The following is a 27,172-nucleotide window of genomic DNA, read 5'->3' as shown; positions in this document are numbered from 1 at the left end:
ACACAATGTTATTTATGCTAATAAGGATTCTTTCTGTTAACTGTCACTGTAGCACACCTTTTTAAATAAGGGCATTAGAACAACTGATCTGTCTCTTTAAAATGATCCAGTAATAAACTGCATTTCTGTAATGTCCCTTTTTAGTGTTTTATGCAGTAAGACATTAATCAATAGTACTTTATCTTTCTAATTTGTCTACTAATTACCTCTTATGCCTTCTCTTTCATTTTCCTATATGAGTAAAATATGCATTTATTAATAAGAAGTGAGAGTCCTTTTCAAATCTTTGAGGATTTGGGAGGTTTCAATTGGGCTAATGTACAGGTTTGCTGTTTGGAAGTCAGAGAGAAAAGAAAAATGGAAAGATATAATGAAAAAGGACATATAAAGAAGCAAAGCTTGATGTATGAAATAGGCATAAAGAGAAAGTGGTAGAGAAATTAGTGGGAGAGAGAGACAGAAAGGGATAGAGACAAAGAAAGAGATAGAGGCACCTACTTGAGATTTGTATTTCCAAGGTTTGTAAAAGCGAAGTCAAGATTACATATCTGAGATATAATACAGTTGCATGTCTTGCTATGTCTCAATATATCTGTGTTCAAATAATCCTATAAGATAAAGGCCTTTGTGAAAGATAACTTCTTTTATTCATAAAATAAAGTCTCTTATAATGAATGAAATCAATCATTTCCTTATAGTTGTTCAAATTAGCTTTCTCTCCATACTCCCTCGCCCAAGTGTAACACCGGACTGCCTGGAGAAGCCGCTTCCCCTTACTTTAAACTGCATCATATATCCTGGCTGTATAATGAGTTCTCTGGAGGAGAGTGCATTGTGAGTCTTGTCCTTCTTTTTATTTGGCCAATAGAGGTGGAAGGATGGATTGCCACAGAATCCTGCTGTCCTCACTGCATTAGGGTAAAAACTCCAGTTTTCTTCATGGGAGGTGCCTTCTGTTAAGATAAATTGGAAGTAATATGGCATGTTATTCTCTTAAATTAATTGTTTATTGTTGATCTACTTGAATGTCTATGCTCTAGCTCTTTGCTTATCCTTTAAGATTGATTTTTATTTTCTTTAATTGGTATTATATATATATATAGCAATCAAATCTAGAAAAGATTATTAAATGCTAGTACAACAATTACCCAACTTTTAAAATATAATTGCTAGTCTGGGTAACTTTTACCATTGCAAGATTTTTCCTGGAATACTTTCAAACTAATAAAATATGTATCTCTGCATATAGAAATTCTTAAAGAAACTGAAATTATTTGGGGCTGCTGAAATTTCAAATTATATTTAGAGCAAGACATTTTGTCTTTAATGGGATTTATTAAATTCTTTGTTGACATTTCAACAAGCAGTCAACCTTGAAGATGTATAAACTATTAGGCAAAATAATAGCTAACATTCGTTGATCAGTAACTATACGGTAGACACTCATCTAAATGCTTTTCATGTAGTAATTCATGTAAAGACATAAGCAAACAAAAGATACACAAGGAAGATTGCTCAATGTCTTGTTCCTTACCATCATCAAAAGTGTCAACCAGCTGACTGGGATTGATTTCCGCTCCGCCAATCAAAATGTTGTCTAGTGCCCACTGAGCACGCTCTACCCCGGAGACCACAAGTCCATTGCTGATCACAAAAGGCTGCCACCAGCGGAGTCGAGTTGTGTTGGTAAGAGCCTCCTCGGGAAGAAGTATATAGTCATGTCTGACTGAAATGTATTTCTGATAATCCATCTCATGGAGCAAAGTCCAAGTAATTCCTATAAAACAAATATACCGACATAGTAACATACTGGAAAAAACACAACAAATCACCAATATATTGCAGTTACTGCAAGTTCTCCAAAGATCTTCAGCCAGATAATGAGAAGTGATTTCACTGACTTTAATGTAAGTATTGACACACTGTTTCAAAATGAGAGTGATGATATAAGGGGAAGGGTATTTAGAAATATTTGGGCAAAAATAAAAATACTGAGGTAAAAATTAAATATTTTCTGCTTCTAAAGTTTTGTTCTTGATTCCTATATGCATTATTTCTCATAAATAATGAGAAACACCCGTGTGTTAAATATTTCTAGATAAGATACTCCTAGTATTTTAAAATATAGTGATTATAATTCTACACAATTTGTGATTTGTTGGACAAATATGAAGCTTCTCTAATCAACTGATAAGACAGTAGGTGGAATGTTTAAATTACTTAAGAAAACACCTTTGAATTCCTAAAATACTTTAAAGGTAGGGTCATCTATTTATCTGCCAGTTATTAAGAATGATACCTATCACCTAATGCTGATTTTCTAAAGACCTCATGGTACTACTCGTCTGGTTCTAGCTACTTCAAAATAAGGAAACAAAATCTTGTTAAAATAGTGTGTGACAGACTCACAAATTGACTATAGTTTTCCACAACTACTACTGCTATCTTATAGATTTTCTATACCATTTATTATATGCTTGTTCACACAAAAGCTTTTTAAAACACTTTAAAATGTTTTTAAAATTATCTTTTACTTGGAAGACTATGCAAAAATTTATTTCTTAATTGTATCATTTATAATCAAGCTTCAGCTATGCTTCGTGATTATTGTCTTTACTCATAAGCTTGGAGTTTTTTTAAAATGTGATTTCTCTCTTTTCCCTTTTCGGGTAGATTTTGTACAACACAGAAGTTACAAATATAGAATGTATAATGGCTGGAATACAACCAAGGTCTCCAGCTTTCTCTTTGTGACTTTCACTGTTTGCATTGCCATGTCAGCAAAGCTTTGCAGAGACTTTTCTGAGGGGCAATGGCTGGAATTTGGGAATCCGCTGCAAGGCATGGCTTTCACCCCTGAAACGTGCCTCCGTCTGTAGAGTAGTCCAACAGCACGCCTTCCTTCCGGCAGATGGGCCGATGGCAGGAGGTCATGTTGTTCTCACTACCAATGCGCCCCCAGTACTGCAGGAATCTGAATGCAAGCACAAATTAGCCATCAGAACACAGAGTTAGAACAAATTATCTACTCAAGCCCTGGATAACAACTTCTTTCATAGGTGTGTTCTTGTTTGGGGGCCAATTTGCTAAGTTGTAACAAAGATAACAAAAAAATTGACTTACTTTGCCCCTCTGAGATCCAAATCTTGAGTAATAGCTTGTCTCACTGTGGATCCCCCAAAATAGAGTGCAGTGTCCTCTGCAAGAATCCCGCACTCAGTACAAGTACTTCCACCTTCCAAGGACATCCATAAATCAGGCTTGATTTCTTCACTGTCAAAGCGTTCCTTCAGAAAAGTCTGGAAAAAAGTAAGTGGTATGCGTTTAAAAGTAAAAACTTCAAAGAATAATTATGGAATAGCTAAGACAATACAAAGTTACATCTTGGCTTAAAAATTAAAGCTGATTTCAAATGTTTTTCTGAAAGATATTAAAAGAAACCCAACATAATACGTCCACAATATTCTTGTCCATCATCTATTGACGATCATTTAAACTGCTTAAATAATGCTTAATTATTGGAATTTAAAATCTGGAAAGAATCTTAAAATAGAACAATTGTAAAGCTGAGTTTCGTAAAAACTTACTTAAGCATATACTCTCAAAATATTTATTTATACATTATGGAAAGTACTCTTGTAATTTATTATGATATTATGAAACAGGAACAAAAATTTTAAAAAATTAAAGGAATGAGATAAAACAGATTTTTTTAGCACTTCCCCCTGTCCCAGTATTCCCTGAATGATTGTCTTATTCTCCTTGGAAATATGTGCCCCCTCCACTCCCTGCACCTTGGAGACTATTTCAGGAACCCAGGACCCTTCAGCTTCCAACACAGAATAAACTTAAAATGTCTTATTTGGTTAGGCAGGGACACTTAAAACCAAACCTTTCTGTATGAAGCAAAAGAAAACAATCTTGGAAGGCAATTTAAAGGACATTTCACATGTTTGTCAGGGCCAAGATTCAGGATCTTGGGAGAAGAACTCAAAATATAGAATAAAATATTTCCCTGAGTCTCCAGTTTATCCTTTTGACTAAAAAGGACCACCAACCAGGAACAGTCTATTTCCAAAACAGAATAGATAAATAAAATATTAGGGTTCATTATGGCTAATTTTATGTTCAATTATTTCATTTCCACACATCATAGTCAAGCTCTTGATTTTCTATTCATTTTGTCCAGAGGACATTATTTTTGTCCATAATACAGTTTTGCATTAGGTTGAGGCTTTTGCATTAGGTTGAGGCAGTTTTTTTTTCATTTTTCTTTTTGTTTTTTTTTTAAGTGATAGAAATATGTCATGAAAACAATATGTTATAGTTGCAACTGTAGTAGCTGTTTACAGAAAAACTATATACCTTTTCACTTTTTAGGTAGGCTGTCTTAGTTGCTATCTTATTGTATGGTTCAGATGATTTAGATAGACCCTCTTCAAATTTGGAACATAATCAACTCTATAGTTAATGACATATGGTCAACATGTTAGCCTTACTTCACCTCACTGATGTTAGCAAATAAATGCAATTTATAACTGGAGGTTTATATGTGAGAACACAAGAGTCAGAAGACATGCTTTGGTAATCATGTTAAACTCTCATTAGAAATATTTGATTCAGGGTTCATAATATAGATTTCTACAATTTATTATCCAACTGAAGAATGCTAATGGAATTCAAATGTTCACGAAAGACTCTACATCAAAATATTTATTACCTGTAGCTACGTTTCTCATAACCTCATTTGATAACATACAAACTAACAGCTTCAGATACAAGTGAGCATTGCTCCAATTTTATGTTTTTAATCTATTAGTTCCAAAGTTGTTGAAGTATTGTAGAAAAAAATCACAGTTTTTTAAAACATGTATTTATTTTTGGCTGCTTGGGTCTTAGTTGCAGCTCGGGGGCTTCTCTCTAGTAGAAGTGCATGGGCTTAGTAATTGTGGAGCACGGGCGTAGTTGCCCTGTGGCATGTGGGATCTTAGTTCCCTGACCGGGGATCAAAACTGCATCCCCTGCATTGGAAGACATGTTCTTAACTAATGGACCACCAGGGAGGTCACAAAATGACAGGTTTTATCTACATTGTTTGTCACTTATACACTCAATTTCAATCACTTGTACTTTTTTTTAACTTAGTCATTTTTCTGTTATTGTAAGATAAATACAGTATATTTATTCACAGAAACAGAATTTTTATATATATATATATGGCAACAGTGTTGAGCAACTTTGCATGTTAAATAATGATATAATAGCTAAAATTTCCAAGACTAACTTCTCTATTCTTATTTAATATGCAACCACATTTCATCAGTCAACAAATCACAACACTTTCAGAACAAAAATTCTAGTGCTCTTTCCACCTTTTTGAAAACTTGTTTTTTTGTGTGTGTGATAATGTAGCAATATTATTTGCTTTATTTCATAACAACAGTATCCTCCTAATTTAAATAGTATATCTACTGAAAAATGTGAATTAAGGAAGGTTTAATATTGACTTTAACAGTCTGCTCTATAAAACCCCCCAAAACAGAGTATTTTCTTTAATCCATACAGACTGGTTTATATTATTAAGTGGGTAAAACATACTAGCACTTGGTCCTAATATTCTGGTATTTAATAAACCCTATATATATATATATACACACACACACACATATATATTTAAGACTCTGTCCAAAGGATTTATTTACTGGGAGTCCCAAAGAACATGGTTATAAATTATTAGTCTCACTGTTAAGTTGGCTCTTGATGCACGACCTGGAATGAGGGTACATGCTTTCTCCAGGTGCTTTAACTTTACCTTTAGAGTGTGAGTCAAGTAGCAGTTTGGCCCAGAGTATCCTGGATCACAGATGCACTGTTCCTTTAAGCAATCTCCATGGCCTCTGCAGTTGTCCAAGCATTCAGGGCCCAGGTAGAAATTGTCAATTGCCCACTGCATATCTGAGTGCTTCTGGTAGAACCGAAACCTTACTGGACTATTGGGAACACAAGAGCAAAGGAGTGAAGAAAAAAGTTAACTTTATTCAGGTCCATATTCCTGCATGTACATTCAGTATTCAAGAGAAAAAACATTTAAACCATTCTGACAAGATGAAATGGGTTAATAAAAGCTGTTTTTGGAACATCATTATCTTTCTATTTCTAGTAATGTAAGTTTAAAGCCAGTTCAACTTACATTTTAAAATATGTGAGTAAACTTGTAAAACAAAATGAAAATACAGTGGAACCTCTATGTCAAGCAAAAGGAACATTTTAAAACACAAATCTGTAACTATTAAAAATCAACTTATGAACTGGAGTCCAGTGGCTGCAATGCAATTTAGATTCATTAACTGTATTTCTGAAATTGTACAGAAGGTAAATAACTCCTTTGACAGTGCCTTGTCAGCATACACATGGCCTTCAGGTGCTTGGGAAACAGCAGCTTCTGAATCCCCTAAAGATAATCAATATTCTCAGAGTAACTATGCTAATTAGAAAATAATTTTGAAGGGTTATATTAAAGGAAAAGTTCCCTGAGATTTTAATTTTATCATTGCTCTTCTTTGTCCTCTGGGGAAAATAGAAATGTCATAATTAACCTTATATTAACATATTTCACCCTTTTTTGGTGGAAAGAGTTCAAAGTACATGAGGGAACATCCTGGGAAGATATAAACATTCTGTATCTTGTTTCTGGTGGTTACATGGATTATACAAGGTGAAGAAATCGTGAGGAACAATCAAAATGTGTTCATTTTACTGACTGTAAATTATATACCTCACTATAAAAAAAGAGAGTGAGAACAAGATGGGGAAATGAGGCAATGAGGGTATGGTGGCTCTCTAGCACCCACTTCAGCCTAGATGAGTCATATGAGAATCATAATACAATTTCCCTGAACATTCTTGAACTAATCTGTACCGAGATGCAAAGAGGTACTTGCTCCAGCTTTGCTGGAAACAAAAGCAACTCTCTTTCTCTTCCATTGGACATAGGTAAGGATGCACTGTGGTCCAGCTTTCTGGGAGACATCTATGTTCACCAAGGAAACTAGTCTGAAGACTGAGTGTGACATCCATGTGTGGACAGTGGAGCAAAGAATAAGAGTGAGAGAGTAAGAAATAATAATGTCCTTGAAAATACTGTTGACCTTGTCTACCAACCAATCCTAAAGTCCACTTACCTTTGGATTTTTTTCATTGTACAGATAATATATTTCACTTTCAATTGAGCCAAATGTAATTTTAATTTGAATGGAATTTTCTGTTACCTGCAGCTGAAAGTATACTGATTGTTGTCTAGCATGTTAACTGACTAAGCCTTTTAGATTTGTTTCAGAAAACTGTGAGTGATCATGCAATAGACAATCTCTATGGGACTTTTTTGCCTCGTCTAAGTACCTTATTCAAAGGCTCTATGTGTTCTTGTCATATATCTCGAATCTGTTTCACAAAAGGTTCTTCATTGAGCCAGAAACTGTGACATATGGGGGAAGCATAACTATCATTTTCTTTAATGTATCTTTTCACCTAATTTTACAGTTGAAGGCAATTTTTTTTGTAATTGCCTAAATTAACTTATCCACATACTGTTCAGAAAACAGTTTAATCATCTTGGCTCACTACTGTCTAGGCTAATTACTTTCCACTGCAGGTGTAGAACATAATACTTTGATAAGAAAAAATATGAAACCTACAAACTATGTTTGTACAAACAGCATGGAGAATTAGGATTTGTACAAGTATTAAGAGCATGATAAGTTAGGTTTTCTCTTGGCTCCATCTATCATGGATTGACAAGGGACCAATGTGGAAAGCACAATTTACAAGGTCCATAAGGTAACATATACCTTTTCAATTGGCTCCAAGGCCATCACTATTGCTCATAGAGCAATAGTGAGGTATGGAAAATGGAAGAGCTTGTCAGGGCCTATCTTGTCAAGTCTGAGGATTACATCTTGAGGTCTCCTTAAATTAGTTCATCATGGAGGTCACTAATGAGTAAACTTTAGAGTTAGGGAGGAAGAGAGCATTTTACTGACAATTACACAGTACTTTCAGTCTGACCATAGTGTCTAAATCCACTTATGAATGCTAAGAACCAGGGTTTAATTTTCTACTTACTTTCCAACTAAGCTTTCAGGAAGTGGGTAGGTGATCCTTTTCCATCCTTTAGTTGGAAAGAATACAGATGGTTGAGAAACGCTTCCAGAGCATTTTGCATCTGCAGGTAAGCACTGAGGAACCAGATAATTCCAGCTCACACCAAAGTCTGTAGAGTACTGAACATGAATTTGATTCTGGGTGACTTTTTCAGACACTTTACATCCAACAGAGATCTAATAAACAAAGAGATGCAAGATTATTAAGATTATTAAGGTATTAAAACCATATTGCATACTCTAAGGACTTGGTAGTAAGAAAGCTGCTGATTATTTGACAGACACTGCAACACATCCGTTTCTTTTCAGGTTCATTATTTGCTGAGCTGATGAATGGTGGAGTTGACACGGTTGCCCTAGGTGACAAATTATAGAAAGTGCCAAATATATTGTGCAGGGAGTTTTAGAGAAGCTGAAAGCTGTGCTTCTGCAATAGCTGGCAGATTGCCTTGGAAGGCCTGGGCCTACTCTTACAAATTGTTGTTTGTTGTGCTAATGGTCTGGCACTTCTGTTTGGCAGAATGCTCGACCAAGAAGGATTGCTAACAGCTTTACCAAGTTTACTGTTTTGTTATACAATTTATGACTCTCAATAAATCACTTTCAACTGCAAGTAAGATGCAGTGAAGTAATTACAGAGGGTATTTTTGATAAGACACAGCATTCTTTGTTGATGGAGACAGTCATAATGCAACATTTGTTGCTAATACAGTGGGAATGAGGTAGACAGAGTAAGTTGGTTGACATAAGATCTTAGCTAAAATTGATGTTGGCATTGATGCTAATCATGCCTTTGTTTTCTATAATTTTCTTTCTCTAGAAACACTGAAATATTTTTATTAAAAAAGTAGATACAGCCACAATCTTCTCTTAAAGGAAAAGAATGCCTATGTCATATAATGATTTAAACTCAGGGAATTGAAATCAGTTTTCTACATTTTCTTATCAATATTTTTTCTATTAATATTTAATCTCAGAAGCACATTAAATCTTATTTAAGTTCATCTTAGGGCTTCCTTGGTAGCTCAGCTGGTAAAGAATCCACCTGTAATGCAGGTGACCCCACTTCAATTCCTGGGTCTGGAAGATCCCCTGGAGAAGGGATAGGCTGCCCACTTGAGTATTCTTGGGCTTCCCTGGTGGCTCAGATGATAAAGAATCTGCCTGTAATGTCGGAGACCTGGGTTTGATCCCTGGGTTGGGAAGATCCCTTGGAGGAGGGCATGACAACGGACTCCAGTATTCTTGTCTGGAGAATCCCCATGGACAGAGGAGCCTGGCAGGCTACAGTCCATGGGGTCGCAAAGAGTTGGACACAACTGAGTGTGTCCAAGCACACACAGCACAAGTTCACCTTGAAATAGTTCAAAAATAAAATACTTTTAATCATTAAGTTATATATACTTGGGATGTATAGTAATATTAAATTTTGTTAATAGTTTTCAACGTATATATTATGTCAATAAAAGATTGCATGATCATTGTCTCTACAATTTAAAAAACATTTTTGTATTACTGGTATATGGCTATTTATATAGTTAAGGTCATGGGGCTTGTGATTTCTATCACACCTCCTTTCAGCTCACCTATCTGGTCTGTAAAGAAGACAGATAGATCTTGAAGAATTACAGTGGATTGCTGCACACTGGACTTCCTAGGTGTCCCTAGTGGCAAAGAACCCACCTGCCAATGCAGGAGACATAAGAGATGCAGGTTTGATCCCTGGGTCGGGAAGGTCACCTGGAGAAGGAGGGATAATGGCAGCCCATTCCAGTATTCTTGCCTGGAGAACCCCACGGACAGAGGAGCCTGGTGGGCTACAGTCCATGGGGTTGCAAAGAGTCAGACGTGATTGAAGTGACTTAGCACACACACATAGTTAAGGTTATAACATTTTCACCTTGAATTGCATGATCCAGCCTTCAGTGGGGGTCAGGTCGTGGGTCACCGCATATACTTCTCTTCCATCATGACTGCCACAAATCATGACACCATCAGGGGAGTCACAGAATCTTTCTACTGTACAATCATCATGGAATAACCAGTGCTCATTTACTTAAAAAAAAGAAAAACAAAAATTTTATGACAGATTTATGGCAAACATACTTTAAAGCAAATTTTTACTTTAGGTAAGATTGATAATTATTTTAAGTAGTACTCTCTCTTATTACATACCATCTACAGACAAAACACTAATATAAGCACATCATTTTAGGAACATAGATGCTGAGAGACTGAGATATATCAAGTGTCCAATACTAGTTTGTTTTTCATTTGTAACACATACAATACATTCTTTTTTTTTTTTTCTAAACTAGTTAAGTCTACATTTAGGAAAAAATGTATTGTATGTGTTACAAATGAAAAACAAAGGGAAATGTACATCTATTTGTTTTTCTGACAGGTGTTTAACTTTTTAGGCCAAATCTAAAGAAAGAGGAAGATTTTTAATAACATGATAGAGAAGTGAGTTAGCTATTTATACTCCAATTTTGGTAGTGTCTCCTGGGCAATGAAAAAAAAATTGTAATAGCCAAACTCTTATAACCAGAGAGTAGAATAGTGGAAGGGGAAAAGGGGACTTGTCAGTCAAAGGGCACAAAGTTTCAGTAATGCAAGGTGAATAAGTTCTGGAAATCTATTGTACAACACGGGGGCTATAGTTAACAATTCTGTATTGCGTACTTAAAAATTTACTAAGAGAGATATTAATGTTAAGTGCTCTTACCAAAATAGAAAAATTAAAAAAGAGGATGGGCAGGAGGAAACTTTTGAAGAGGATTGATAAATTTATGGCCTTTATTGTGATGGTTTAATAGGTGTATACATAAATCCAAATTCATCAAGTTGTATACATTAAATACCTACAGCTTTCTGTACATCAATTATACCTCAATAAAGTGATTTTTAAAAAAGCTTCTAAGAGTCTAACGAAAATTTAAGCAGCAAGATTATTGCTTGATCAGTGCAGAGTAATCCGATTGTGCCTCTCTCTCAAACACACGCGCGTGCACGCATACACACACACACACACACACACATGCACACCACACATTCATGTCCCTCACAATTTGCTTTCTCTTTTGGAAGGGATGCTTTAACTTCATGATTTTATCCCAGAAAGGTTAGAAATTAAACATATCTATACATTTCATCTAATTCATGATACATTTTGATTTCACAGGCCCAACTTTTTTCTGGCAGTTTCCTGGTTAGCTCCAGCATTCACAGTGAAGATGAACAGGTACAACTGGAAGCCTGGGTTACTGTGCAAAGAGTTGGATGGCCTCAGAAGAGAAGAGACCAAACAGTTTAATTGGAATCCAGCCTTTACCAGTGTTGTGCTCTTTTAATTTTGTCTGAGCTTAACATATGCCTGTAGAACAATCATATTTATCTCCAGGACTCAAATGGCTACCATAATGCGATTATCTGTTAGTTTTCACTCCATTGGATTAGGAGTTACATTTAGTCCTACAGCAGAGGTATAGGACTCAAGAATCAAAAGGCACAGAAATCTGAATTCCAATAACAATATCCTGAGTTTATTCTCTGGTATATATTTTATTATATACTAGAATGCTGCAATCTTGAAAAAGGGCTTACATTAATCAACTAACACTAACCTCTTCTGCAGTGTCATAAACTACTTCTGTAAGTAGATATTACACTTTTTAGGAGCACCGTCTTTGCAAGACAAGCACGAACTTAATTGTACATCACAAATCAGTCTAAAAATCAGCATTTACAGTACTTGAAAAAACATGCATTTGCTTTTATTTGTACAGAAGTTGCACTTAAATTATTCTCTGATCATAAACTCATGTAAACCATTACATAGGGAAAACAAATGAGTAATTTAGCAAAGTTCCAAATCAGATTTATATAAGTCTACTCAATAATCTTCTTGAAAGAGTTAGACTACTTGATAGTGGTGAAGAACATTTCAAGCTTTTTCAATTTAAAAGGGTGATTTTCATTAAATATTTGCAATTATATCATTGTCCATGTGAAATACTAATCAATGAATTAATAAGAATAATTTAAAAATTCAGTGTTAAGATGATAAAATTATAATGGAATACTATATAGCTATTAAAATTATATTTTCAAAGAAACTTAAGGACAAGAGGAAATGATAAGGATTTAATTCTAAATGAAACAAGCAGGCTACAAAATATAAATAAGATTCTAATTTAGTTTATGATTATATAAAGGCACAGAAAAGAGACTCTAAAAAACATCAAAATATTGACAATGGTTATCCTCTGGGTGATCTTCATTTTCATGATTTTCTGTATTTTCTTAATTTCACAGTTTGAACACGTATTGCTTTTACCTTAAAACACGAATAATTAAGTATTTTAAGTTACTAAAATTCCCCACATTTCAACTGTCTTCAGCATAGATTTCATTCCTCTGTAAGGTTCTTATCAGTCTCATTACTGCAAAATACATCCAGATCCTTCTTTCTCTGTAAGATTCTAACGCAGAGTTGGGTATGGCATAATCTCACTGTCTGATGAATCTATAGTGGTATAGTCTATCTACTCCATAAGATTTGCAGTATTGATACAATACATGTAATTAAACATTACTACTTTACCTGAAGATACCATTTCAGGTTTTATGCAGTGAAACCAAATATGTGGCATCACAAAGTCACATACTTAATATAATATACCACTTTAAAAAAGGGACCAGAATAATGTGATGAAATGAAAACAAGTCATTAAAAATAAGAATAGCATGGAGAGATCCTTGACAGTACACCAGGACCACTGCAATACTCCTATTAAGAATGAAGAGTAACAAGAATGACCCTGGATATTTCTGAAACACGAAATGCCATCACAAATGCATGTACAGCTAAACAAAATCCTTGTCCTTGGAGAGTAAAACAAACGTCCAAAAAATGCTGGCTTTCTAACCAAAATAAAAAACAAGAAATGTAGAAACAAAATTTTTTTCAGAGAAAATTACCCTATTAGTAAAACTACAGAATGCTATTTATTAAAACAAGCTTGCTGGCTTGAAAGAAAGAAAAGGTTTTGTCACAATGTAAAACCAGGAAGTTGGAGAGAAGAAATGGGAACACTCTTCTGACTGTTTCTGTAACCACTTGAGAATGTATAAAAGTTCCACATTTCATTTTTTGGAAGAGACCCAAATGGATTTTCATTTAACATCAGTGAAAATTTACCTGCAGTTTTGTCCTCCATAAACATGTCGAAAGCAATTCTCCCCACAGGGCCGGCATCTGCAGGCGAGCGCTCATGCTGGGGCACCGGGGCACTGCTGAAGGTGTCCAGCATGACAGTCCTCTGGTCAGCAGAGCCTGAGATGAGGACGTTGTCAATGGCCCAGTCGTTCTGGTCCAGGCCATCGTGTCTTGGCTGCCACCAGCGGAAGCGAGTAGCAATCTCTTTAGCATCAGGAGGGAGGAGGATATTCACGAATCTGAAGAATAAATGATGGTGAGGGTGGGAAAAAGTCGTGCCAAATGTCTCATGGGAGAAAAGGATGTGCATCCACACATAAGACATTACACATCACTTAGGAGATGAGGAGAGGACTTTAGCTAAAATAATTTTTAAAAATCATGATAAGTTGTCTTGATTTTATGGTCTCGTGTGTGTGTGTGCTAAGTTGCTTTGTTAGTGTCTGACTCTGTGACCTCATGGACCATAGCCCGCCAGGCTTCTCTGTCCATGGGATTCTCCAGGCAAGAATACTGGAGTGGGTTGCCATGCCATCTTGCAAGGGATCTTCCCAACCCAGGGATCAAACATGCATCTCTTAAGTCAATATTGGTTTATGTCTACCAAAGTGCATATACCCTATGCCTCCTGATCTGAAGGACGCCTAGGCAAACAGAAAACTGCAGAGTTCACCCTGGAGGCACAATGGTAAAGAATCCACCTGTCAATGCAGGAGAAGTAAGAGGCGGCGGTAAAGTCTCATCTTTTTAATCCATGCCAATCTAACTCCCTTTACAGTCCAAGGCTGCCTCTTAGTATTAGCACTACAGGAACAGGGCCAACAAGCCTCAGTTCATCCTGGGAAGAACCTTTAAGCTAAGAGATTCAAAATGACCCCTTGGTTTTCATCTTTCACACTGAAGAGGTTTAGTTATTTTAGTTTTGCTTATACAGTATCTCCTTGTTGATTCTTTTACTCCTTTTTCTCTCTTTATGTCTTCCTTAAAGTATAATGACCAGAACAGTAGGTAGTATTCTAGATGGTAGTATTCTAGAATTCTAGTATTCTAGATCAATCAAAATCTATTCAAGGCTACAATGTTGCTAGTTGAATTTCTGGTACTTGGAATTTAAATACATTTTTTAGGTCATGTCCGCCATTTTGCATACCCTTTGGGTTACAACAGCTCAGTGGAGCTTGGTCCTAGGGAAGGAAAGTGTAGACTGTGAATCTTAGACCCTCACCTGTGTAGTAACCGGCATTTTGGAGACTATGAGTCTGAAAGTGAAAGTGAAGTCGCTCAGTCATGTCCGACTCTTTGTGACTTCATGGACTGTAGCCTACCAGGCTCCTCTATCCATGGGATTTTCCAGGCAATAGTACTGGAGTGGATTGTCATTTCCTTCTCCAGGGGATCTTCCCGACCCAGGGTTGGAACCTGGGTCTCCCGCATTGTAGACAGACACTTTACCGTCTGAGCCACCAGGGAAGTCCTATGAGTCTTTAGGTAAATAATCTTTTTCGAAGTTCATTTTCTCATGCATCTCAGTTTTGAAGCTCATGTGTGCCCTTCTCTTTCCTCTTTTTTTTTGTATGCTCACCTTGTAAGATCTTTTTATAATTTTTATCCACTAAATTGGCATGTTTAATTAAAATTTTAGAAAGTAGTAAGTAATATCAGAAATCTATCCATTCCTGGAAGGACACACAATCACACAGCTTTACCCAGAGCAATGACTTTCTTCTCATTTTTCTTTCCTAAAAAATCCTTGACCACATTTTAAAAACCTTTGGAGTGGAAATTTATCTAAGGCTGCTGAAAGTGTAAATAAATTATGACCACTGTTCCTCCTTGGTGAATTTGTTTCTCCTTCAGAGAACTAAAGTGGATTGGAAAGTTATGCTTTTACCCTATAGAAACATAACTTCTCTCTGTATATTAGGTTGTTTAAGTGCTCAGAAGCTCGTACATGAGACACATTATAACTTTCTTCATAAATAGTTTACTTGTCTCATCTACCATCTTCTACTAATAGGTGAGCACAGTTTTTTTGCACTATTACAATGTATACCACTTAGTTTCATTTGGAATCCTTTACTGGTGTCCAACTTTAATGCATATGTAGGATTTAAAAATGTTTGTTTATGGCAGAGACTGCTGGCATTTCCTCAATTGCCATATTCCCATTCTCCCTTCATGTTAGGAACCCATCTTCTTAGTGAGGCAAATAGTCACCCAGAATAAAGATAACATGTCCAGACTCCCTTGCATCTGGGTGTGTCACTCTGACAAAGTTCTGGCTATCGGAACGTGAAAGGAAGTGTAGGCAAGTGTTAGAAAGTGTCTTTAAAGAGAGACAGCATACTGCTCTTGCCCCATCCTTTTGCCTGCGAGCTGGAATGTGGGTTCTTTTGGACCATGATGTGTAGGTCAAGTGCAGAGTGTGGCAGAAGTACCAGCTCGCAGAAACCTGGGTCTCTAGTCCTGGTGAAGCCACTGGGGCAGCTCTGGGCAGCTTCCTTCTGGATCTAACTTATATTAAGAGAAGGAAAAAAACTTCCAAATTATTTTAGGTTTTCTGTAATTCACAGCTGAACCTGTTCTTGACTGATACATTGAATTTCAATGATCATTTACAAGATTCTTGATTACTTTTATTTTGCCTAATTTTTAGCTGGTATCTGGCTTGCCATGCACTGAGGGATTATCTATGTTTCTCATTTTATTCTGTCTCTTATTTGGGCCACAATCGTTCCTCCTCTCCCTTCTCTTCCCATATCTTCTTTCATCTTTCCTCCAACCTTCTCTTTCTCTCCTCTCATCCTTCTCTTGCATATTCTTCTCCTTCTACTACTTTATTAAATGTTCTTTTCTTTTTTACAAACCTTTTGGCTTTTCTAATTGGTCACATTGTATTTTTGCCCTTCGAGAATATATTCTTAAAAATGACAGATACATTGTGTTTATTCAGGATTTTTCAGTAAGAAATGTAAAAATAGACTCTAGGCTTCTTAAGGATATTTACATTTTATTGTGTTTATTTTGGAGAAGGCAATGTGTTTATTTTCTAGCCTCCAAGTCCCTAAAATGGAGTGAACACTATGTGAACAAACAAACTGGTTTTTTGTTTCCATTTTCCCAAAATGTTGTTGAACTTAATTATATATTCATTAATTTATATGGTTTTTTGTAGTGGGTCTATTCATTACTGGCATTGTGATTGTGTATTTATCTATTTGAAAATTTATAAACTAGTTGTTCTTGAAATAAAAAAACCCAAACCAGTTGTTTATCCAGCTCAGAAACCTTATCCTCAAGTTTGTCTCAGAGGCATCCTCTAGTGGTGGTGAGTGTGGTTCAGGTCTCCCTGTGGTCCCTGTGACAGATTCCCGGCAGGTCTTATCAAGCAATGTTGATAACATACTAGTTATTGGAGATAAAACAGAATACAAACCCAGGTTTACTGTACTGGTCATAGAAGATTTCCATTAGTAGGTTCCAGGTAATGCCTCCATTGACAGAGTATTCTAAAAGAACACCTTGGTTACGGTTGTTTGGTGTGATCAGGCATCCATACATGAAGTAAAACTGGATAAACTCAGCATTTGTGAGGTTTAGATCCACGGTGACCAATAGCCGACTGCAGCCCTAAGAAGCAGAGTGCAACGATACGGTGATAAGGAATAGTCATGACAGGTTCCAGGTGTTCTCTGGCTTCCATCCTTTCTTTTGTAATACAGCTCACCCAGTACTGAAGTAATGATTTTCTTATCATTTCTCCTACTATACTAGCTTCTAGTATGGCCTCTAGCGCACAGTAGGTACACAGAAAACATATGCTGAATTTTGAAATTTTAGTATTAGAACTTACAAAGGGCAATGTATTCTAAGGAGATTCTCTTTTGTTTTTTTCTAGGCAATAGGAGAGCTGGAATTAAAGTAACTATTCTATATTTTTCTTAAACTATTTCTAGTTATTTATAGGTATCTGTTAGATTTTTAAAAAGGCATTGGCTATTAATAAAATAGCGCATTGAGATGACTATTTTAATATGAAATTTTAAAATGATGCCCCAAAATACAACTTAATTATAATTAGCAATACTAGTTGTAAGCTTTTTAAACTTTTACAGTTGATTTTTAATATTTTCTATATTAATTCATTAACATAGATAAGTAGTTATTTCTTATTAATAGGTGAAACTATGAGGAAAACTAGGTATCAGAGTTCTATCTAAGTTAATACTAAAGAAGAAAGAGTATTGTGAACATTGCATTCTTCACCACTGTTGATGATTATAAAAATTCTGTATGCTGTATGTTCTGTTGCTACTCTTGGCCTAAAATACTAGTACACTTCATTGGCACAAATGCAAACTCTAAGGTAGGGCGTGGTAGGGAAACAAATAACTGACAGTGAATTTGCAATTTTAAAAAATTAAATTTACCTATGAAAGGTATTTAATCATACTACTGGAGAAATTCTACTTTTAAACAAGTCATCTTTGGCAGTAGTGCAGAATGATTATAAAATTTCTCAAAGCAATTTTCTAACATTGCTGCTATCATTCACAAAATAATCTGCTATAAATATAAATGTCTAGAAATTACTAACAGTTATTCTTGCTTGGGTAAGTTATATAAGGGGTTAATTATTGTTAATAAATTCAGGAAACACCAAAGCTCATTTTCCAGATTTTTGGCTCATTAAATCCCAAATCTGTTGCAAGCTCAGGAATTTTCAATTAGAACATCATCCAGATGGAAGACCCTCACACATTGTGCAAGCTCTCTGTCCCAGGGTGGAAATTCATTTAAATCCTTTTTTTAAAAAATGTGCACTTAAATATACCTATACTGACACCACCCTGCATAGTTAAATTGTCAAAACTGATTTTTGACAGGAAAATGTGGAAAATGGTTAGCATTTTCTGATTTGTAGAAAGTTGTGAGTTCACATCAGGTTTGTTCATTTAGAGTTTCTAACTCTGCATCTTGATTTGTTGATTAAACTTCAAAAGAGAGTCAGTTTTGGGAGGGGGAGGAACTCAGAGGATGCAGAAATGAATAAACAGCAACCAAATACTGACCCCACTGAAATGAAGAGCCATTCCTGAAGCCACAGCTCCACACACGGTACTTAATTTCCCTCCATTCACAGTCAGCCAGTTCTGGTTAGATGGGGCCCGATTGAAGTTGTCTTTGAGTTGAGTTGGAAGAGAGGTCTCAGGCTCATCACAGTACAGGCCACCCCACTGTTCGTCACAGCTGGGAGTGGAGAAAGAGAAAAGTCAGCATCAAACACAGGCCCTGAAAGTGTGCTCTCAAATCAGTGAGGCCAACTCCTTTTCCTAGTCCAAGATGATAACAGATTAGTTATCTTTACAGAATTTGCCGTAATTCAGCTGCTCTCCTTAACAGTGCTTTAGATTAGAAATAAGCAGTGTATTAACTGCCTCTGCTGCTGCTGCTGCTGCTAAGTCGCTTCAGTCGTGTCTGACTCTGTACGACCCCATAGATGGCAGCCCACCAGGTTTCCCTGTCCCTGGGATTCTCCAGGCAAGAACACTGGAGTGGGTGGCCATTTCCTTCTCCAATGTATGAAAGTGAAAAGTGAAAGTGAAGTAGCTTCAGTTGTGTCCGACTCTGTGCAACCCCATAGACAGCAGCCCACCAGGCTCCTCCGTCCATGGGATTTTCCAGGCAAGAGTACTGGAGTGGGGTGCCACTGCCTTCTCTGTAACTGTCTCTAGGCTTTCCTAAATTAGTGACTTGGGCTTACAGATGGAAAGAAAGAAGCAACCTGAAAGAATTTACTAAAGCCCAGTTCCTACATGACACAGCTCTGGATGGCTGATAAGCAACTGCAGATACCAAACTAACCTGGTTGGTCCTAATAACTTATGAAATCAGGCTTTTTAACAGAGACTTTGGGCCAATCAGGAATTCAAGAGGCCAGGTTCCAAATAGCAAAAGGCACTTTGGATAGCATCTGCCATCTCTGACCACAGGATTGAATTCTCTGTTCAATGTGGGAAGAAATATGAATATAGGACTGGGAAGCTCTGGGGTTGCAGAGGTTGATATGGGCTAGAATCATTAATCAAAAGAAAGACTTCCCAGGTGTGCAGAGATTAATGGAGAAGGGAAATGTGAATTCTTTATCAGGATCTTCATTCATACTACGCCATCTAACAGTAGAGTCTTTGAAAATAAAGCACAGAGCCCCCTAGTACACAAAACACACACACACACACACACACACACACACACACACACAGAGTTTGATCCTTCCAAAGACGCTAAGGCTCTATAAGAGACACAAAACACACACACACACACACACACACACACACACACACACACACACAGTTTAGACCCTTCCAAAGACACTAAGGCTCTATAAGAGTAAAATTCCAGGTCTCTCCATGAAATACATCTAGCAAATTGATCAGGTATTTGTATACTTTCTTATGCAAATAACATAGGAATACCATTCAAACCACAAGTAATGCACATCATTACATATACATTCAGACCTAAGTGAGAAAAATATTTTTGATGTATTATTTTCAGTTAGAATATGCTGAACTCTTGAACCTCCTTTAATATTTTTTTCAAGGCTCAGGTGTATCACAAAAACACAGAAGAAAATAAAATACAGTCAATTATAACTCAGTCTTCTCCTTAAAAGATAGCCATTGTTCAGTTTCTAATCTCTAACCAGTAATGAAGATTCTATAGCCATAAACTTCATAGTTAGCTCAGTGTCAGATTTCAGGAAAAATATATATAACTTAAGGCAGTTTGGGAGTGATTAAAAAACCAGTTTCAGAAAAATCTGGCTGGAATGTGAGTCAGGGACTTTCTACAGAAGAGAGAAAAAAACCTACTTACACACAGTTTCCTTGGATGCACCTTCCATGGCCACTGCACATATCTATGCAGCCATCCCCGATATAGACATTATCTATTGCCCACGTCTGCTGCTTGTCAAAAGGAGCTGGCTGATGCCAACGGAAACGAGTGGCTTGGGACCTTTGAAGAGAAATAAAATTATAATGAAGGATGGGTTGGACAAAAGAACGTGTTCTGATATGTTTAAACAAGTGCATGGAGGAACGTAACACAAATGTATGTATACCCTCGCCTGTGTTCTGAAGAAAGTGTTGGTAATGGCAGTGCTCTCTGCCCAACTTTGATTAATAAAACCAAGCCAAATTGAACTGCAATAGCTTGAGAATACATTTTGGGCCAATGATATTTCTGAGCCTTGTAAAAACAGATTAGAACAGAAACCAAAACTAATGCTAAAACCAGTAGCCTCAGGGAGCCAGTAAGCCCTGAATTTTGGGTGGAAACCACTGTGAAGGGACACCAGGTCTGCTACTAACTTATATTTGCATTTTAGGAAAAGATGTTTGTCCTTAAGCAGCCACAAGCCCTCTGCATTTGACTTGGGGAGAGGGTTTCAACTCCCCCATGCTACCAAAAGTCAGATGCTTTTGTGCAGGGGGCACACTGATAGGCCTCACATAACATTTTGGAGGAATTCGCACAATGAGAACCTTAGGAAGACAGTGGGGCTGTAAGTCAGAAGGATCAATGAAACCCTAGATAACTAGACAGACAAAACAGAGGGTAGTAAGATCAGACTTACTTTACAATGATTTAAATGCAATATAAATAAAACCCAAACAGAGATTCTCCCACTACATAAGCAGAAATTTATTTGCTCACTTGCATAGCTTGGGAGGAGTGTCTTGTTTAGAAACACAAATAAACTTATGTGTTTAGAGACACTAGATGGCAGTAAAATCCAAACAATCCCTGAGGCTCAAGTGAGCTTGAACATTCAAAGAGCATGGGGGAAATAATTAGCCAAAGCAACTTTTGTTTCATGGATTCATATACTTTTGTCATTAAGAGATATGTTAACCACGTGACTGAAAGATATCTGTTTTAGGCAGGACCAAATACCAAAGAACAAGAATTTAAAATTTTCTAATTGAACTCATATATATTAAATTTGGGCTTTCCAGGTGGTGCTAGTGGTAAAGAACCTCCTGACAATATAGGAGACCCAAGAGACATGGGTTCAATCCCTGGGTAGGAAAGATCCCCTGGAGAAGGGCATGGCAACCCACTCCACTTTTCTTGCCTGGAGAATCCCCGTGAACAGAGAAGCCTGCCATGCTTCAGTCCATGGGGGTCACACAGAATTGGACATGACTGAGCAACTTTGCACATATTAAGTTTAGAAAATAGAAAAGAAACAAAACTCAAATCTTCACTCTGAAAGTAAATAATTCAGTTTGATATTTCTTTACTGAGCATCTATGCACTCATTTCTTCACAACCTGTTTTGCCAGCTCCCATCTGTTCCTCTCAGCAGAGGAAAGTTGACCTAAAACCCTCCTGTCACTTCTTATTGCATTTAACTTCAACTGCAAGCTCCTCCTTGGTCCACGAGGCTCTGCCTGAGCTGAGCTCTCTCCTTTACCCCGCTAGCCTCGCTATTTAATTCTGGAGCCTTGCTCATCCTCTCAGCTCACAAGGCTCCCCAAACTCTTGCCTCCCTTCCACCGGCATGTTTTCCTTTTGTCTCTGCCCGGTTAACCCTTGTATCCTTTAAGTCTTAGAGAAAACGTCAGGTCCTCATAGAGAAATATTCTTTCAGAGCCCTTTAAAAATTACATTTCTTCCATAGCAAAAAGTTCTTTTCCTTTCATAGTATTTATAACAATTGTGGTGATATAGTTATTTGCCATATAGTCAAAGGTCCATATAGTCAAAGGTCCATATAGTCAAAGCTATGGTTTTTCCAGTAGTCACGTATGGATGTGAGAGTTGGACCACAAAGAAGGCTGAGGGCCGAGGAATTTGATGCTTTGAAACTGTTGTGTTGGAGAAGACTCTTGAGAGTCCCTTGGACTGCTAGGAGATCAAACCAGTCAATTCTAAAGGAAATCAACCCTGGATATTCATGGAAGGACTGATGCTGAACTGAAGTTCCAATACTTTGGCCACCTGATGTGAACAGCTAACTCATTGGAAAAGACCCTGAAGCTGGGAAAGATAGAAGGTGGGAGGAGAAGGGTATGACAGAGGACTAGATAGTTGGATGGCATCACTGATTCAATAGACAAGAGTTCGAGCAAGCTCCGGGGGTTGGTGATGGACAGGAAGCCTGATGTGCTGCAGTCCATGGGGTCACAAAGAGTCGGACACGGCTAAGTGACTGAACAGCAACATTCCATTGTGTGTGTATGTATACCACATCTTGTTTATCCATTCATCTGTCAAGAGGCATTTAGTTTGCTTCCGTGTCTTGGTTATTGTAATAGTGCTACAATGAGGTATGTGTATCTTTCTGAGTTGTAGTTTTCATCTTTTCCAGATATAAGCCCAGAAGTTAGGATAGCTGGATGATACAGTATCTCTATTTTTAGTTTTTTAAGGCATCTCCAAACTGTTTTCCATAGTGGCTGTACCAATTTACATTCCTACTAAGAGTGTAGGAGGGGTCCCTTATCTCCACACCCTCTTCAGTATTTATTATTTGTAGACATGATGATGGACATTTTGACTAGCCCATCACCTTTTATCATAGCTCTTCTCACCTTTTATTAAAAGTGCCTACTTATGCATTATTTCCTCTGCTGTTTTCCTTATTTATCAGTTTATGGTTGGTGACTCCTATAGATAGGGCTTCATGCACACTTACTGAGAGAATGTTAAATTGGTAGCAATAAAGGTGGCCAGGAAAATCTGAATAGAAGAAGTCTTGAGAGTGGATGGGCAGGAGCTGGGGGTTCATTGGTGGAGGGGGCAGTGATTTGATGACTGCTAAAGTGAGGGAGATCTTCCTAAGAGTTAGGAGATGGCAGAGCTGCATAGCATGTGGTGGTTTTCTGATCACTCACTGGCTGTGCTGATCACAGTCCAGGTAGCCACTTAACAGACTTACAGAAGATTTAAGAGCCAGGTGCACTGTTTGGGTTGATAGCTTTCATGGGGACTTCTGATCATGACACTTTCAATTTGTACAATTTTGCAGCATTCCACAGAAAAGGAAACAGTAGAATATTATGCATAGAATGTGTGAAAATCAGAGTTGGTCAATGAAAGTCAAGATAAATAAGGGCTCTAATCTATATTCCCTGGTGGCTCAGACAGTAAAGTGTCTTCCTACAATGCAGGAGACTGGGGTTCAATCCCTGGGTTGGGAAGATCTCTTGGAGAAGGAAATGGCAACCCACTCCAGTATTCTTGCCTGGAAAATCCCATGGATGGAGGAGCCTGGTAGACTATAGTCCATGGGGTCACAAAGAGTTGGACATGACTGAGCGACTTCACTTTCACTTTAATCTATATTCTGGTCCTAGTAAATTCTATGCTCATGGTGAATAACTTAATACATGTAAAAAGGGGGTTTATTAGATGATTTCTAGGGTCCCCATCTCAAATGTGATGATTTTATATTCTTGGAAATAACTGTATCTGCCCTGTAAAATGAGTACATACACTGTCCAATATAGTCTTATAAGAAAAGGCAACACTTTCACTAAGGGATGAATTGGAAGGTAAGTAGAAAATGAAAGTCTGAAAGTTGAACTTCCAGAACTTCTTATTGTCTTGTCACAGCTTCACTATGTAAAGGGGCCAAATCACTTATGTTTACATGCTGATACTTCCCTGTCTGTAAAACTAGGAAAATGCTACTTTCCACCTCACAATGGTGTTGTGAACATTAATTAGTTCATGTTTATCAAGACTTGAAAGTGTCTTGGTGAAGTCCCTTGGCAGGTGTCATCATTCATCCTGAAGCTTCTTATAATGATAGTCACCATCGGCTGCTGCTCCTGGAGTTGTGGGGAAAATGGCCCCAGAGCAGATTTCTCCTTTTTCCACATCCTTGAAAGGCCTCTCCTTGCATCTTTTCTGAATTTATATAATTTCCTCTCCATTTACATCACATAGTAAGTGCTCCATAAGTGTTGCATAATAATTAAACATCCATTGCTAAGCAGTTAAAATGTTATTGTCAATAGTATGGTTTCCATCATTGCTCTTCCAAGGAAACTTTTCCCACACTGTCTACACACCTTTTAATGAATTCTGATATTTACTTCAGGGTCTTTTATATCTGCTCTTTTCTTCAAAATGGCTATGTCTGCTTATGAAGTCCTGATGAGACTTCACCATCATCATGAAAAAAAGTTCTTTGATAGAAACAATACATAATTTTTAATAAGCTTTCTCACTCTTCCGTGATGTTTTCTTTACTCTCAGAGATACATAAAATATTTAAGACTAGAAAATATAGCCAATCCTCCAACTCTACTAATGATGATGTTAAAGCACAGTGCCCTAAGTCATACTGATTTACTCATAAAACCGAGACAAGGCAAGGATCTATCGGTTCATTATTACCCTGTATTCTCAATAAGCAAACCCTTCAAAACTCTATCTCAACCTGTACAAAATAATCTCATTCTTAAAATATAACAGTTTTTTATTTGTGGACAGCTTTGCCTGGCTATTGCTGCTATATATACACACAAGTCTATCCTGATTTCTGCTATTCAATGTCAGAGTTGAAACCTTTGGCACTCTGAGATTGAGTTAGAGGCTCTACAGTGTCTGTCTTATTTCAAAATGTGTCCCATATTTACCTTGCTAGTCAAGACCTTTTCTTTCTATTGGGCATAAAATTTCCTCCATGACTCTATTTCTCTGTGTTAGACAAAAGTGGAGAAAACTCCAAAGAAGATACATAAATGGCCAATAAATGCATGAAAAGATGCGAAACATTAGTCATCGAGCGCACAGGAGCTTAAGTCATGTCCAGCTCTTTGCAACCCTATGGACTGTAGCTCTCCAGGCTCCTCTGTCCATGGGGATTCTCCAGGCAAGAATACTGGAGTGGGTGGCCATGCCCTCCTCCAGGGGATCTTCCCCCCTCAGGGAATAAACTGGTGTGTCTCTTATGTCTCCTGCATTGGCAGGTGGGTTCTTTACCACTAGTGTCACCTGCCAAATGCAAATTCAAACCACAGTTAGCTATAACTTTCTGAAGCTTATATCTCATGCCTCCTTTCTAGAGCCTACTTGTATCTGTAGGTCATGGGCTGTGATGGTTCAGTTGAGGCTGAGCTGAGCCGACCCATGCCTCTTCCCAGGTGTATTTGATATTTTGAGTTGAATAGTTATCCTATGATGACTGTGATAAAAACATGGAAATAACAAGCGTTGGCAAGGATATGAAGAAATGTGAATCCTCATATGCTCCTCCTAGATGCTGTAGGAAAACAGGTTATCAGTTTCTCAAAATGTTGAATACAGAGTTATCATATGATCTAGTAATTTCATTCACAGGCGTACACCTGGGAAGAAGCATGGGTCAGCTCAACTCAGCCTCAACTGAACCATCACAGCCCATGACCAACAGGTACAAGTAGGGTCTAGAAAGGAGGCATGAACTTTGGTACGAGGTGTGTGAATGAATTGCCTGTGAAGGGCTCTAAAGGTGTGCGTCATGTCACAGGGTGCACAAAAACTCTGCTCTGGGGGAGACCCTGATGAAAAAGACACTGAACTATGGACAAAAGAAGGAAGACAAGCACACTTTGGAGTGGAAAGGAGAGGATGACTCTTAGAAAGCCTGTCTTGTATGATTGTCTCATCTCACAGGTGTGAGGACGGCCAGTCAAGGAGGGAGTATACTATACCATATCATACTATAAGCACGTGTGAGTGCAAAGTCACTTCAGTTGTGTCCGACTCTTTGTGCTCTTATGGACTGTAGCTCACCAGGCTCCTCTGACCATGGGATTTCCTAAGCAAGAATACTAGAGTTGGTTGCCATTTCCTCCTCCAGCAGATCTTTCCCACCCAGGGATTGAACCCGTGTCTCCTGCGGCTCCTGTATTGGCAGGTGGATTCTTTATTACTGAGCCACCTAGGGATCCTGGACCATCCTTCAGATATGAGAAAGTTCCTACAACTTACAAAATAACTTCATGGAGAATGACATACATTTGTTAAAATAATTAAAACCCATATATAGCATACATACAGAGCATATAGCCATACAGCATACAGCCAAACCTTAGATTCTCAGATAGAACTTTGGCAGCAAATCTGACAAATTTGAATTCCCTCTTAGAGGGAATTCAAAATTTTTGGAAGTAGCTTTGCTCTCTGTAGTAGTGGAATGGAAATAGATTTAATTTGTCTTAACCTAATGTCCAATGAAACCACAATCGCAGAAAACTAACCAATCTAATCACATGGACCACAGCCTTCTCTAACTCAATGAAACTAAGCCATGCCATATAGGGCCACCCAAGATGGACGGGTCATGGTGGAGAGTTCTGACAACACGGTCCACTAGAGAAGGGAATGGCAAACCACTTCAGTATTTTTGCCTTGAGAACCCCTTGAACAGTATGAAAAGGTAAAAAGATAGGACACTGAAAGATGAACTCCTCAGGTCGGTAGGTGCCCAATATGCTATTGGAGATCAGTGGAGAAACAACTCCAGAAAGAATGAAGAGACAGAGGCAAAGCAAAAACAACACCCAGCTGTGGATGTGCCTGGTGATAGAAGCAAGGTCTGATGCTGTAAAGAGCAATACTGCATAAGAACCTGGAATGTTAGGTCCATGAATTAAGGCAAATTGGAAGTGGTCAAACAGGAGACGGTAAGAGTGAATGTCGACATTCTAGGAATCAGCAAACTAAAATGGCCTGGAATGGGTGAATTTAACTCAGATGACCATTATATCTACTACTGTGGGCAAGA

The 27,172-nt window shown here is 37.5% G+C and overlaps 1 protein-coding gene across 3 annotated transcripts in view; it reads right to left on the bottom strand.

Annotated features, from left to right (window-relative positions):
• RELN (reelin) overlaps positions 1-27,172 on the bottom strand; it is a 544,299-nt gene that overhangs the window by 20,714 nt on the left and 496,413 nt on the right. For all 3 annotated transcript variants that reach the window (XM_005679214.3, XM_013963255.2, XM_018047261.1), the window contains exons 47-57: positions 20,260-20,400; positions 18,453-18,630; positions 16,817-17,010; positions 13,363-13,619; positions 10,060-10,214; positions 8,122-8,336; positions 5,813-5,990; positions 3,124-3,299; positions 2,868-2,974; positions 1,535-1,777; positions 778-953 (exon numbers count right to left, since the gene is read on the bottom strand). In XM_005679214.3, the coding sequence (XP_005679271.3) occupies positions 778-953; positions 1,535-1,777; positions 2,868-2,974; positions 3,124-3,299; positions 5,813-5,990; positions 8,122-8,336; positions 10,060-10,214; positions 13,363-13,619; positions 16,817-17,010; positions 18,453-18,630; positions 20,260-20,400 (2,020 nt within the window). The remainder of the gene's footprint in view (positions 1-777; positions 954-1,534; positions 1,778-2,867; positions 2,975-3,123; positions 3,300-5,812; positions 5,991-8,121; positions 8,337-10,059; positions 10,215-13,362; positions 13,620-16,816; positions 17,011-18,452; positions 18,631-20,259; positions 20,401-27,172) is intronic.

The sequence above is a fragment of the Capra hircus genome, chromosome 4 (assembly GCF_001704415.2).
Source record: "Capra hircus breed San Clemente chromosome 4, ASM170441v1, whole genome shotgun sequence".
Lineage (NCBI taxonomy): Eukaryota > Metazoa > Chordata > Mammalia > Artiodactyla > Bovidae > Capra > Capra hircus.
This window is presented reverse-complemented; position numbering and strand designations above follow the sequence as displayed.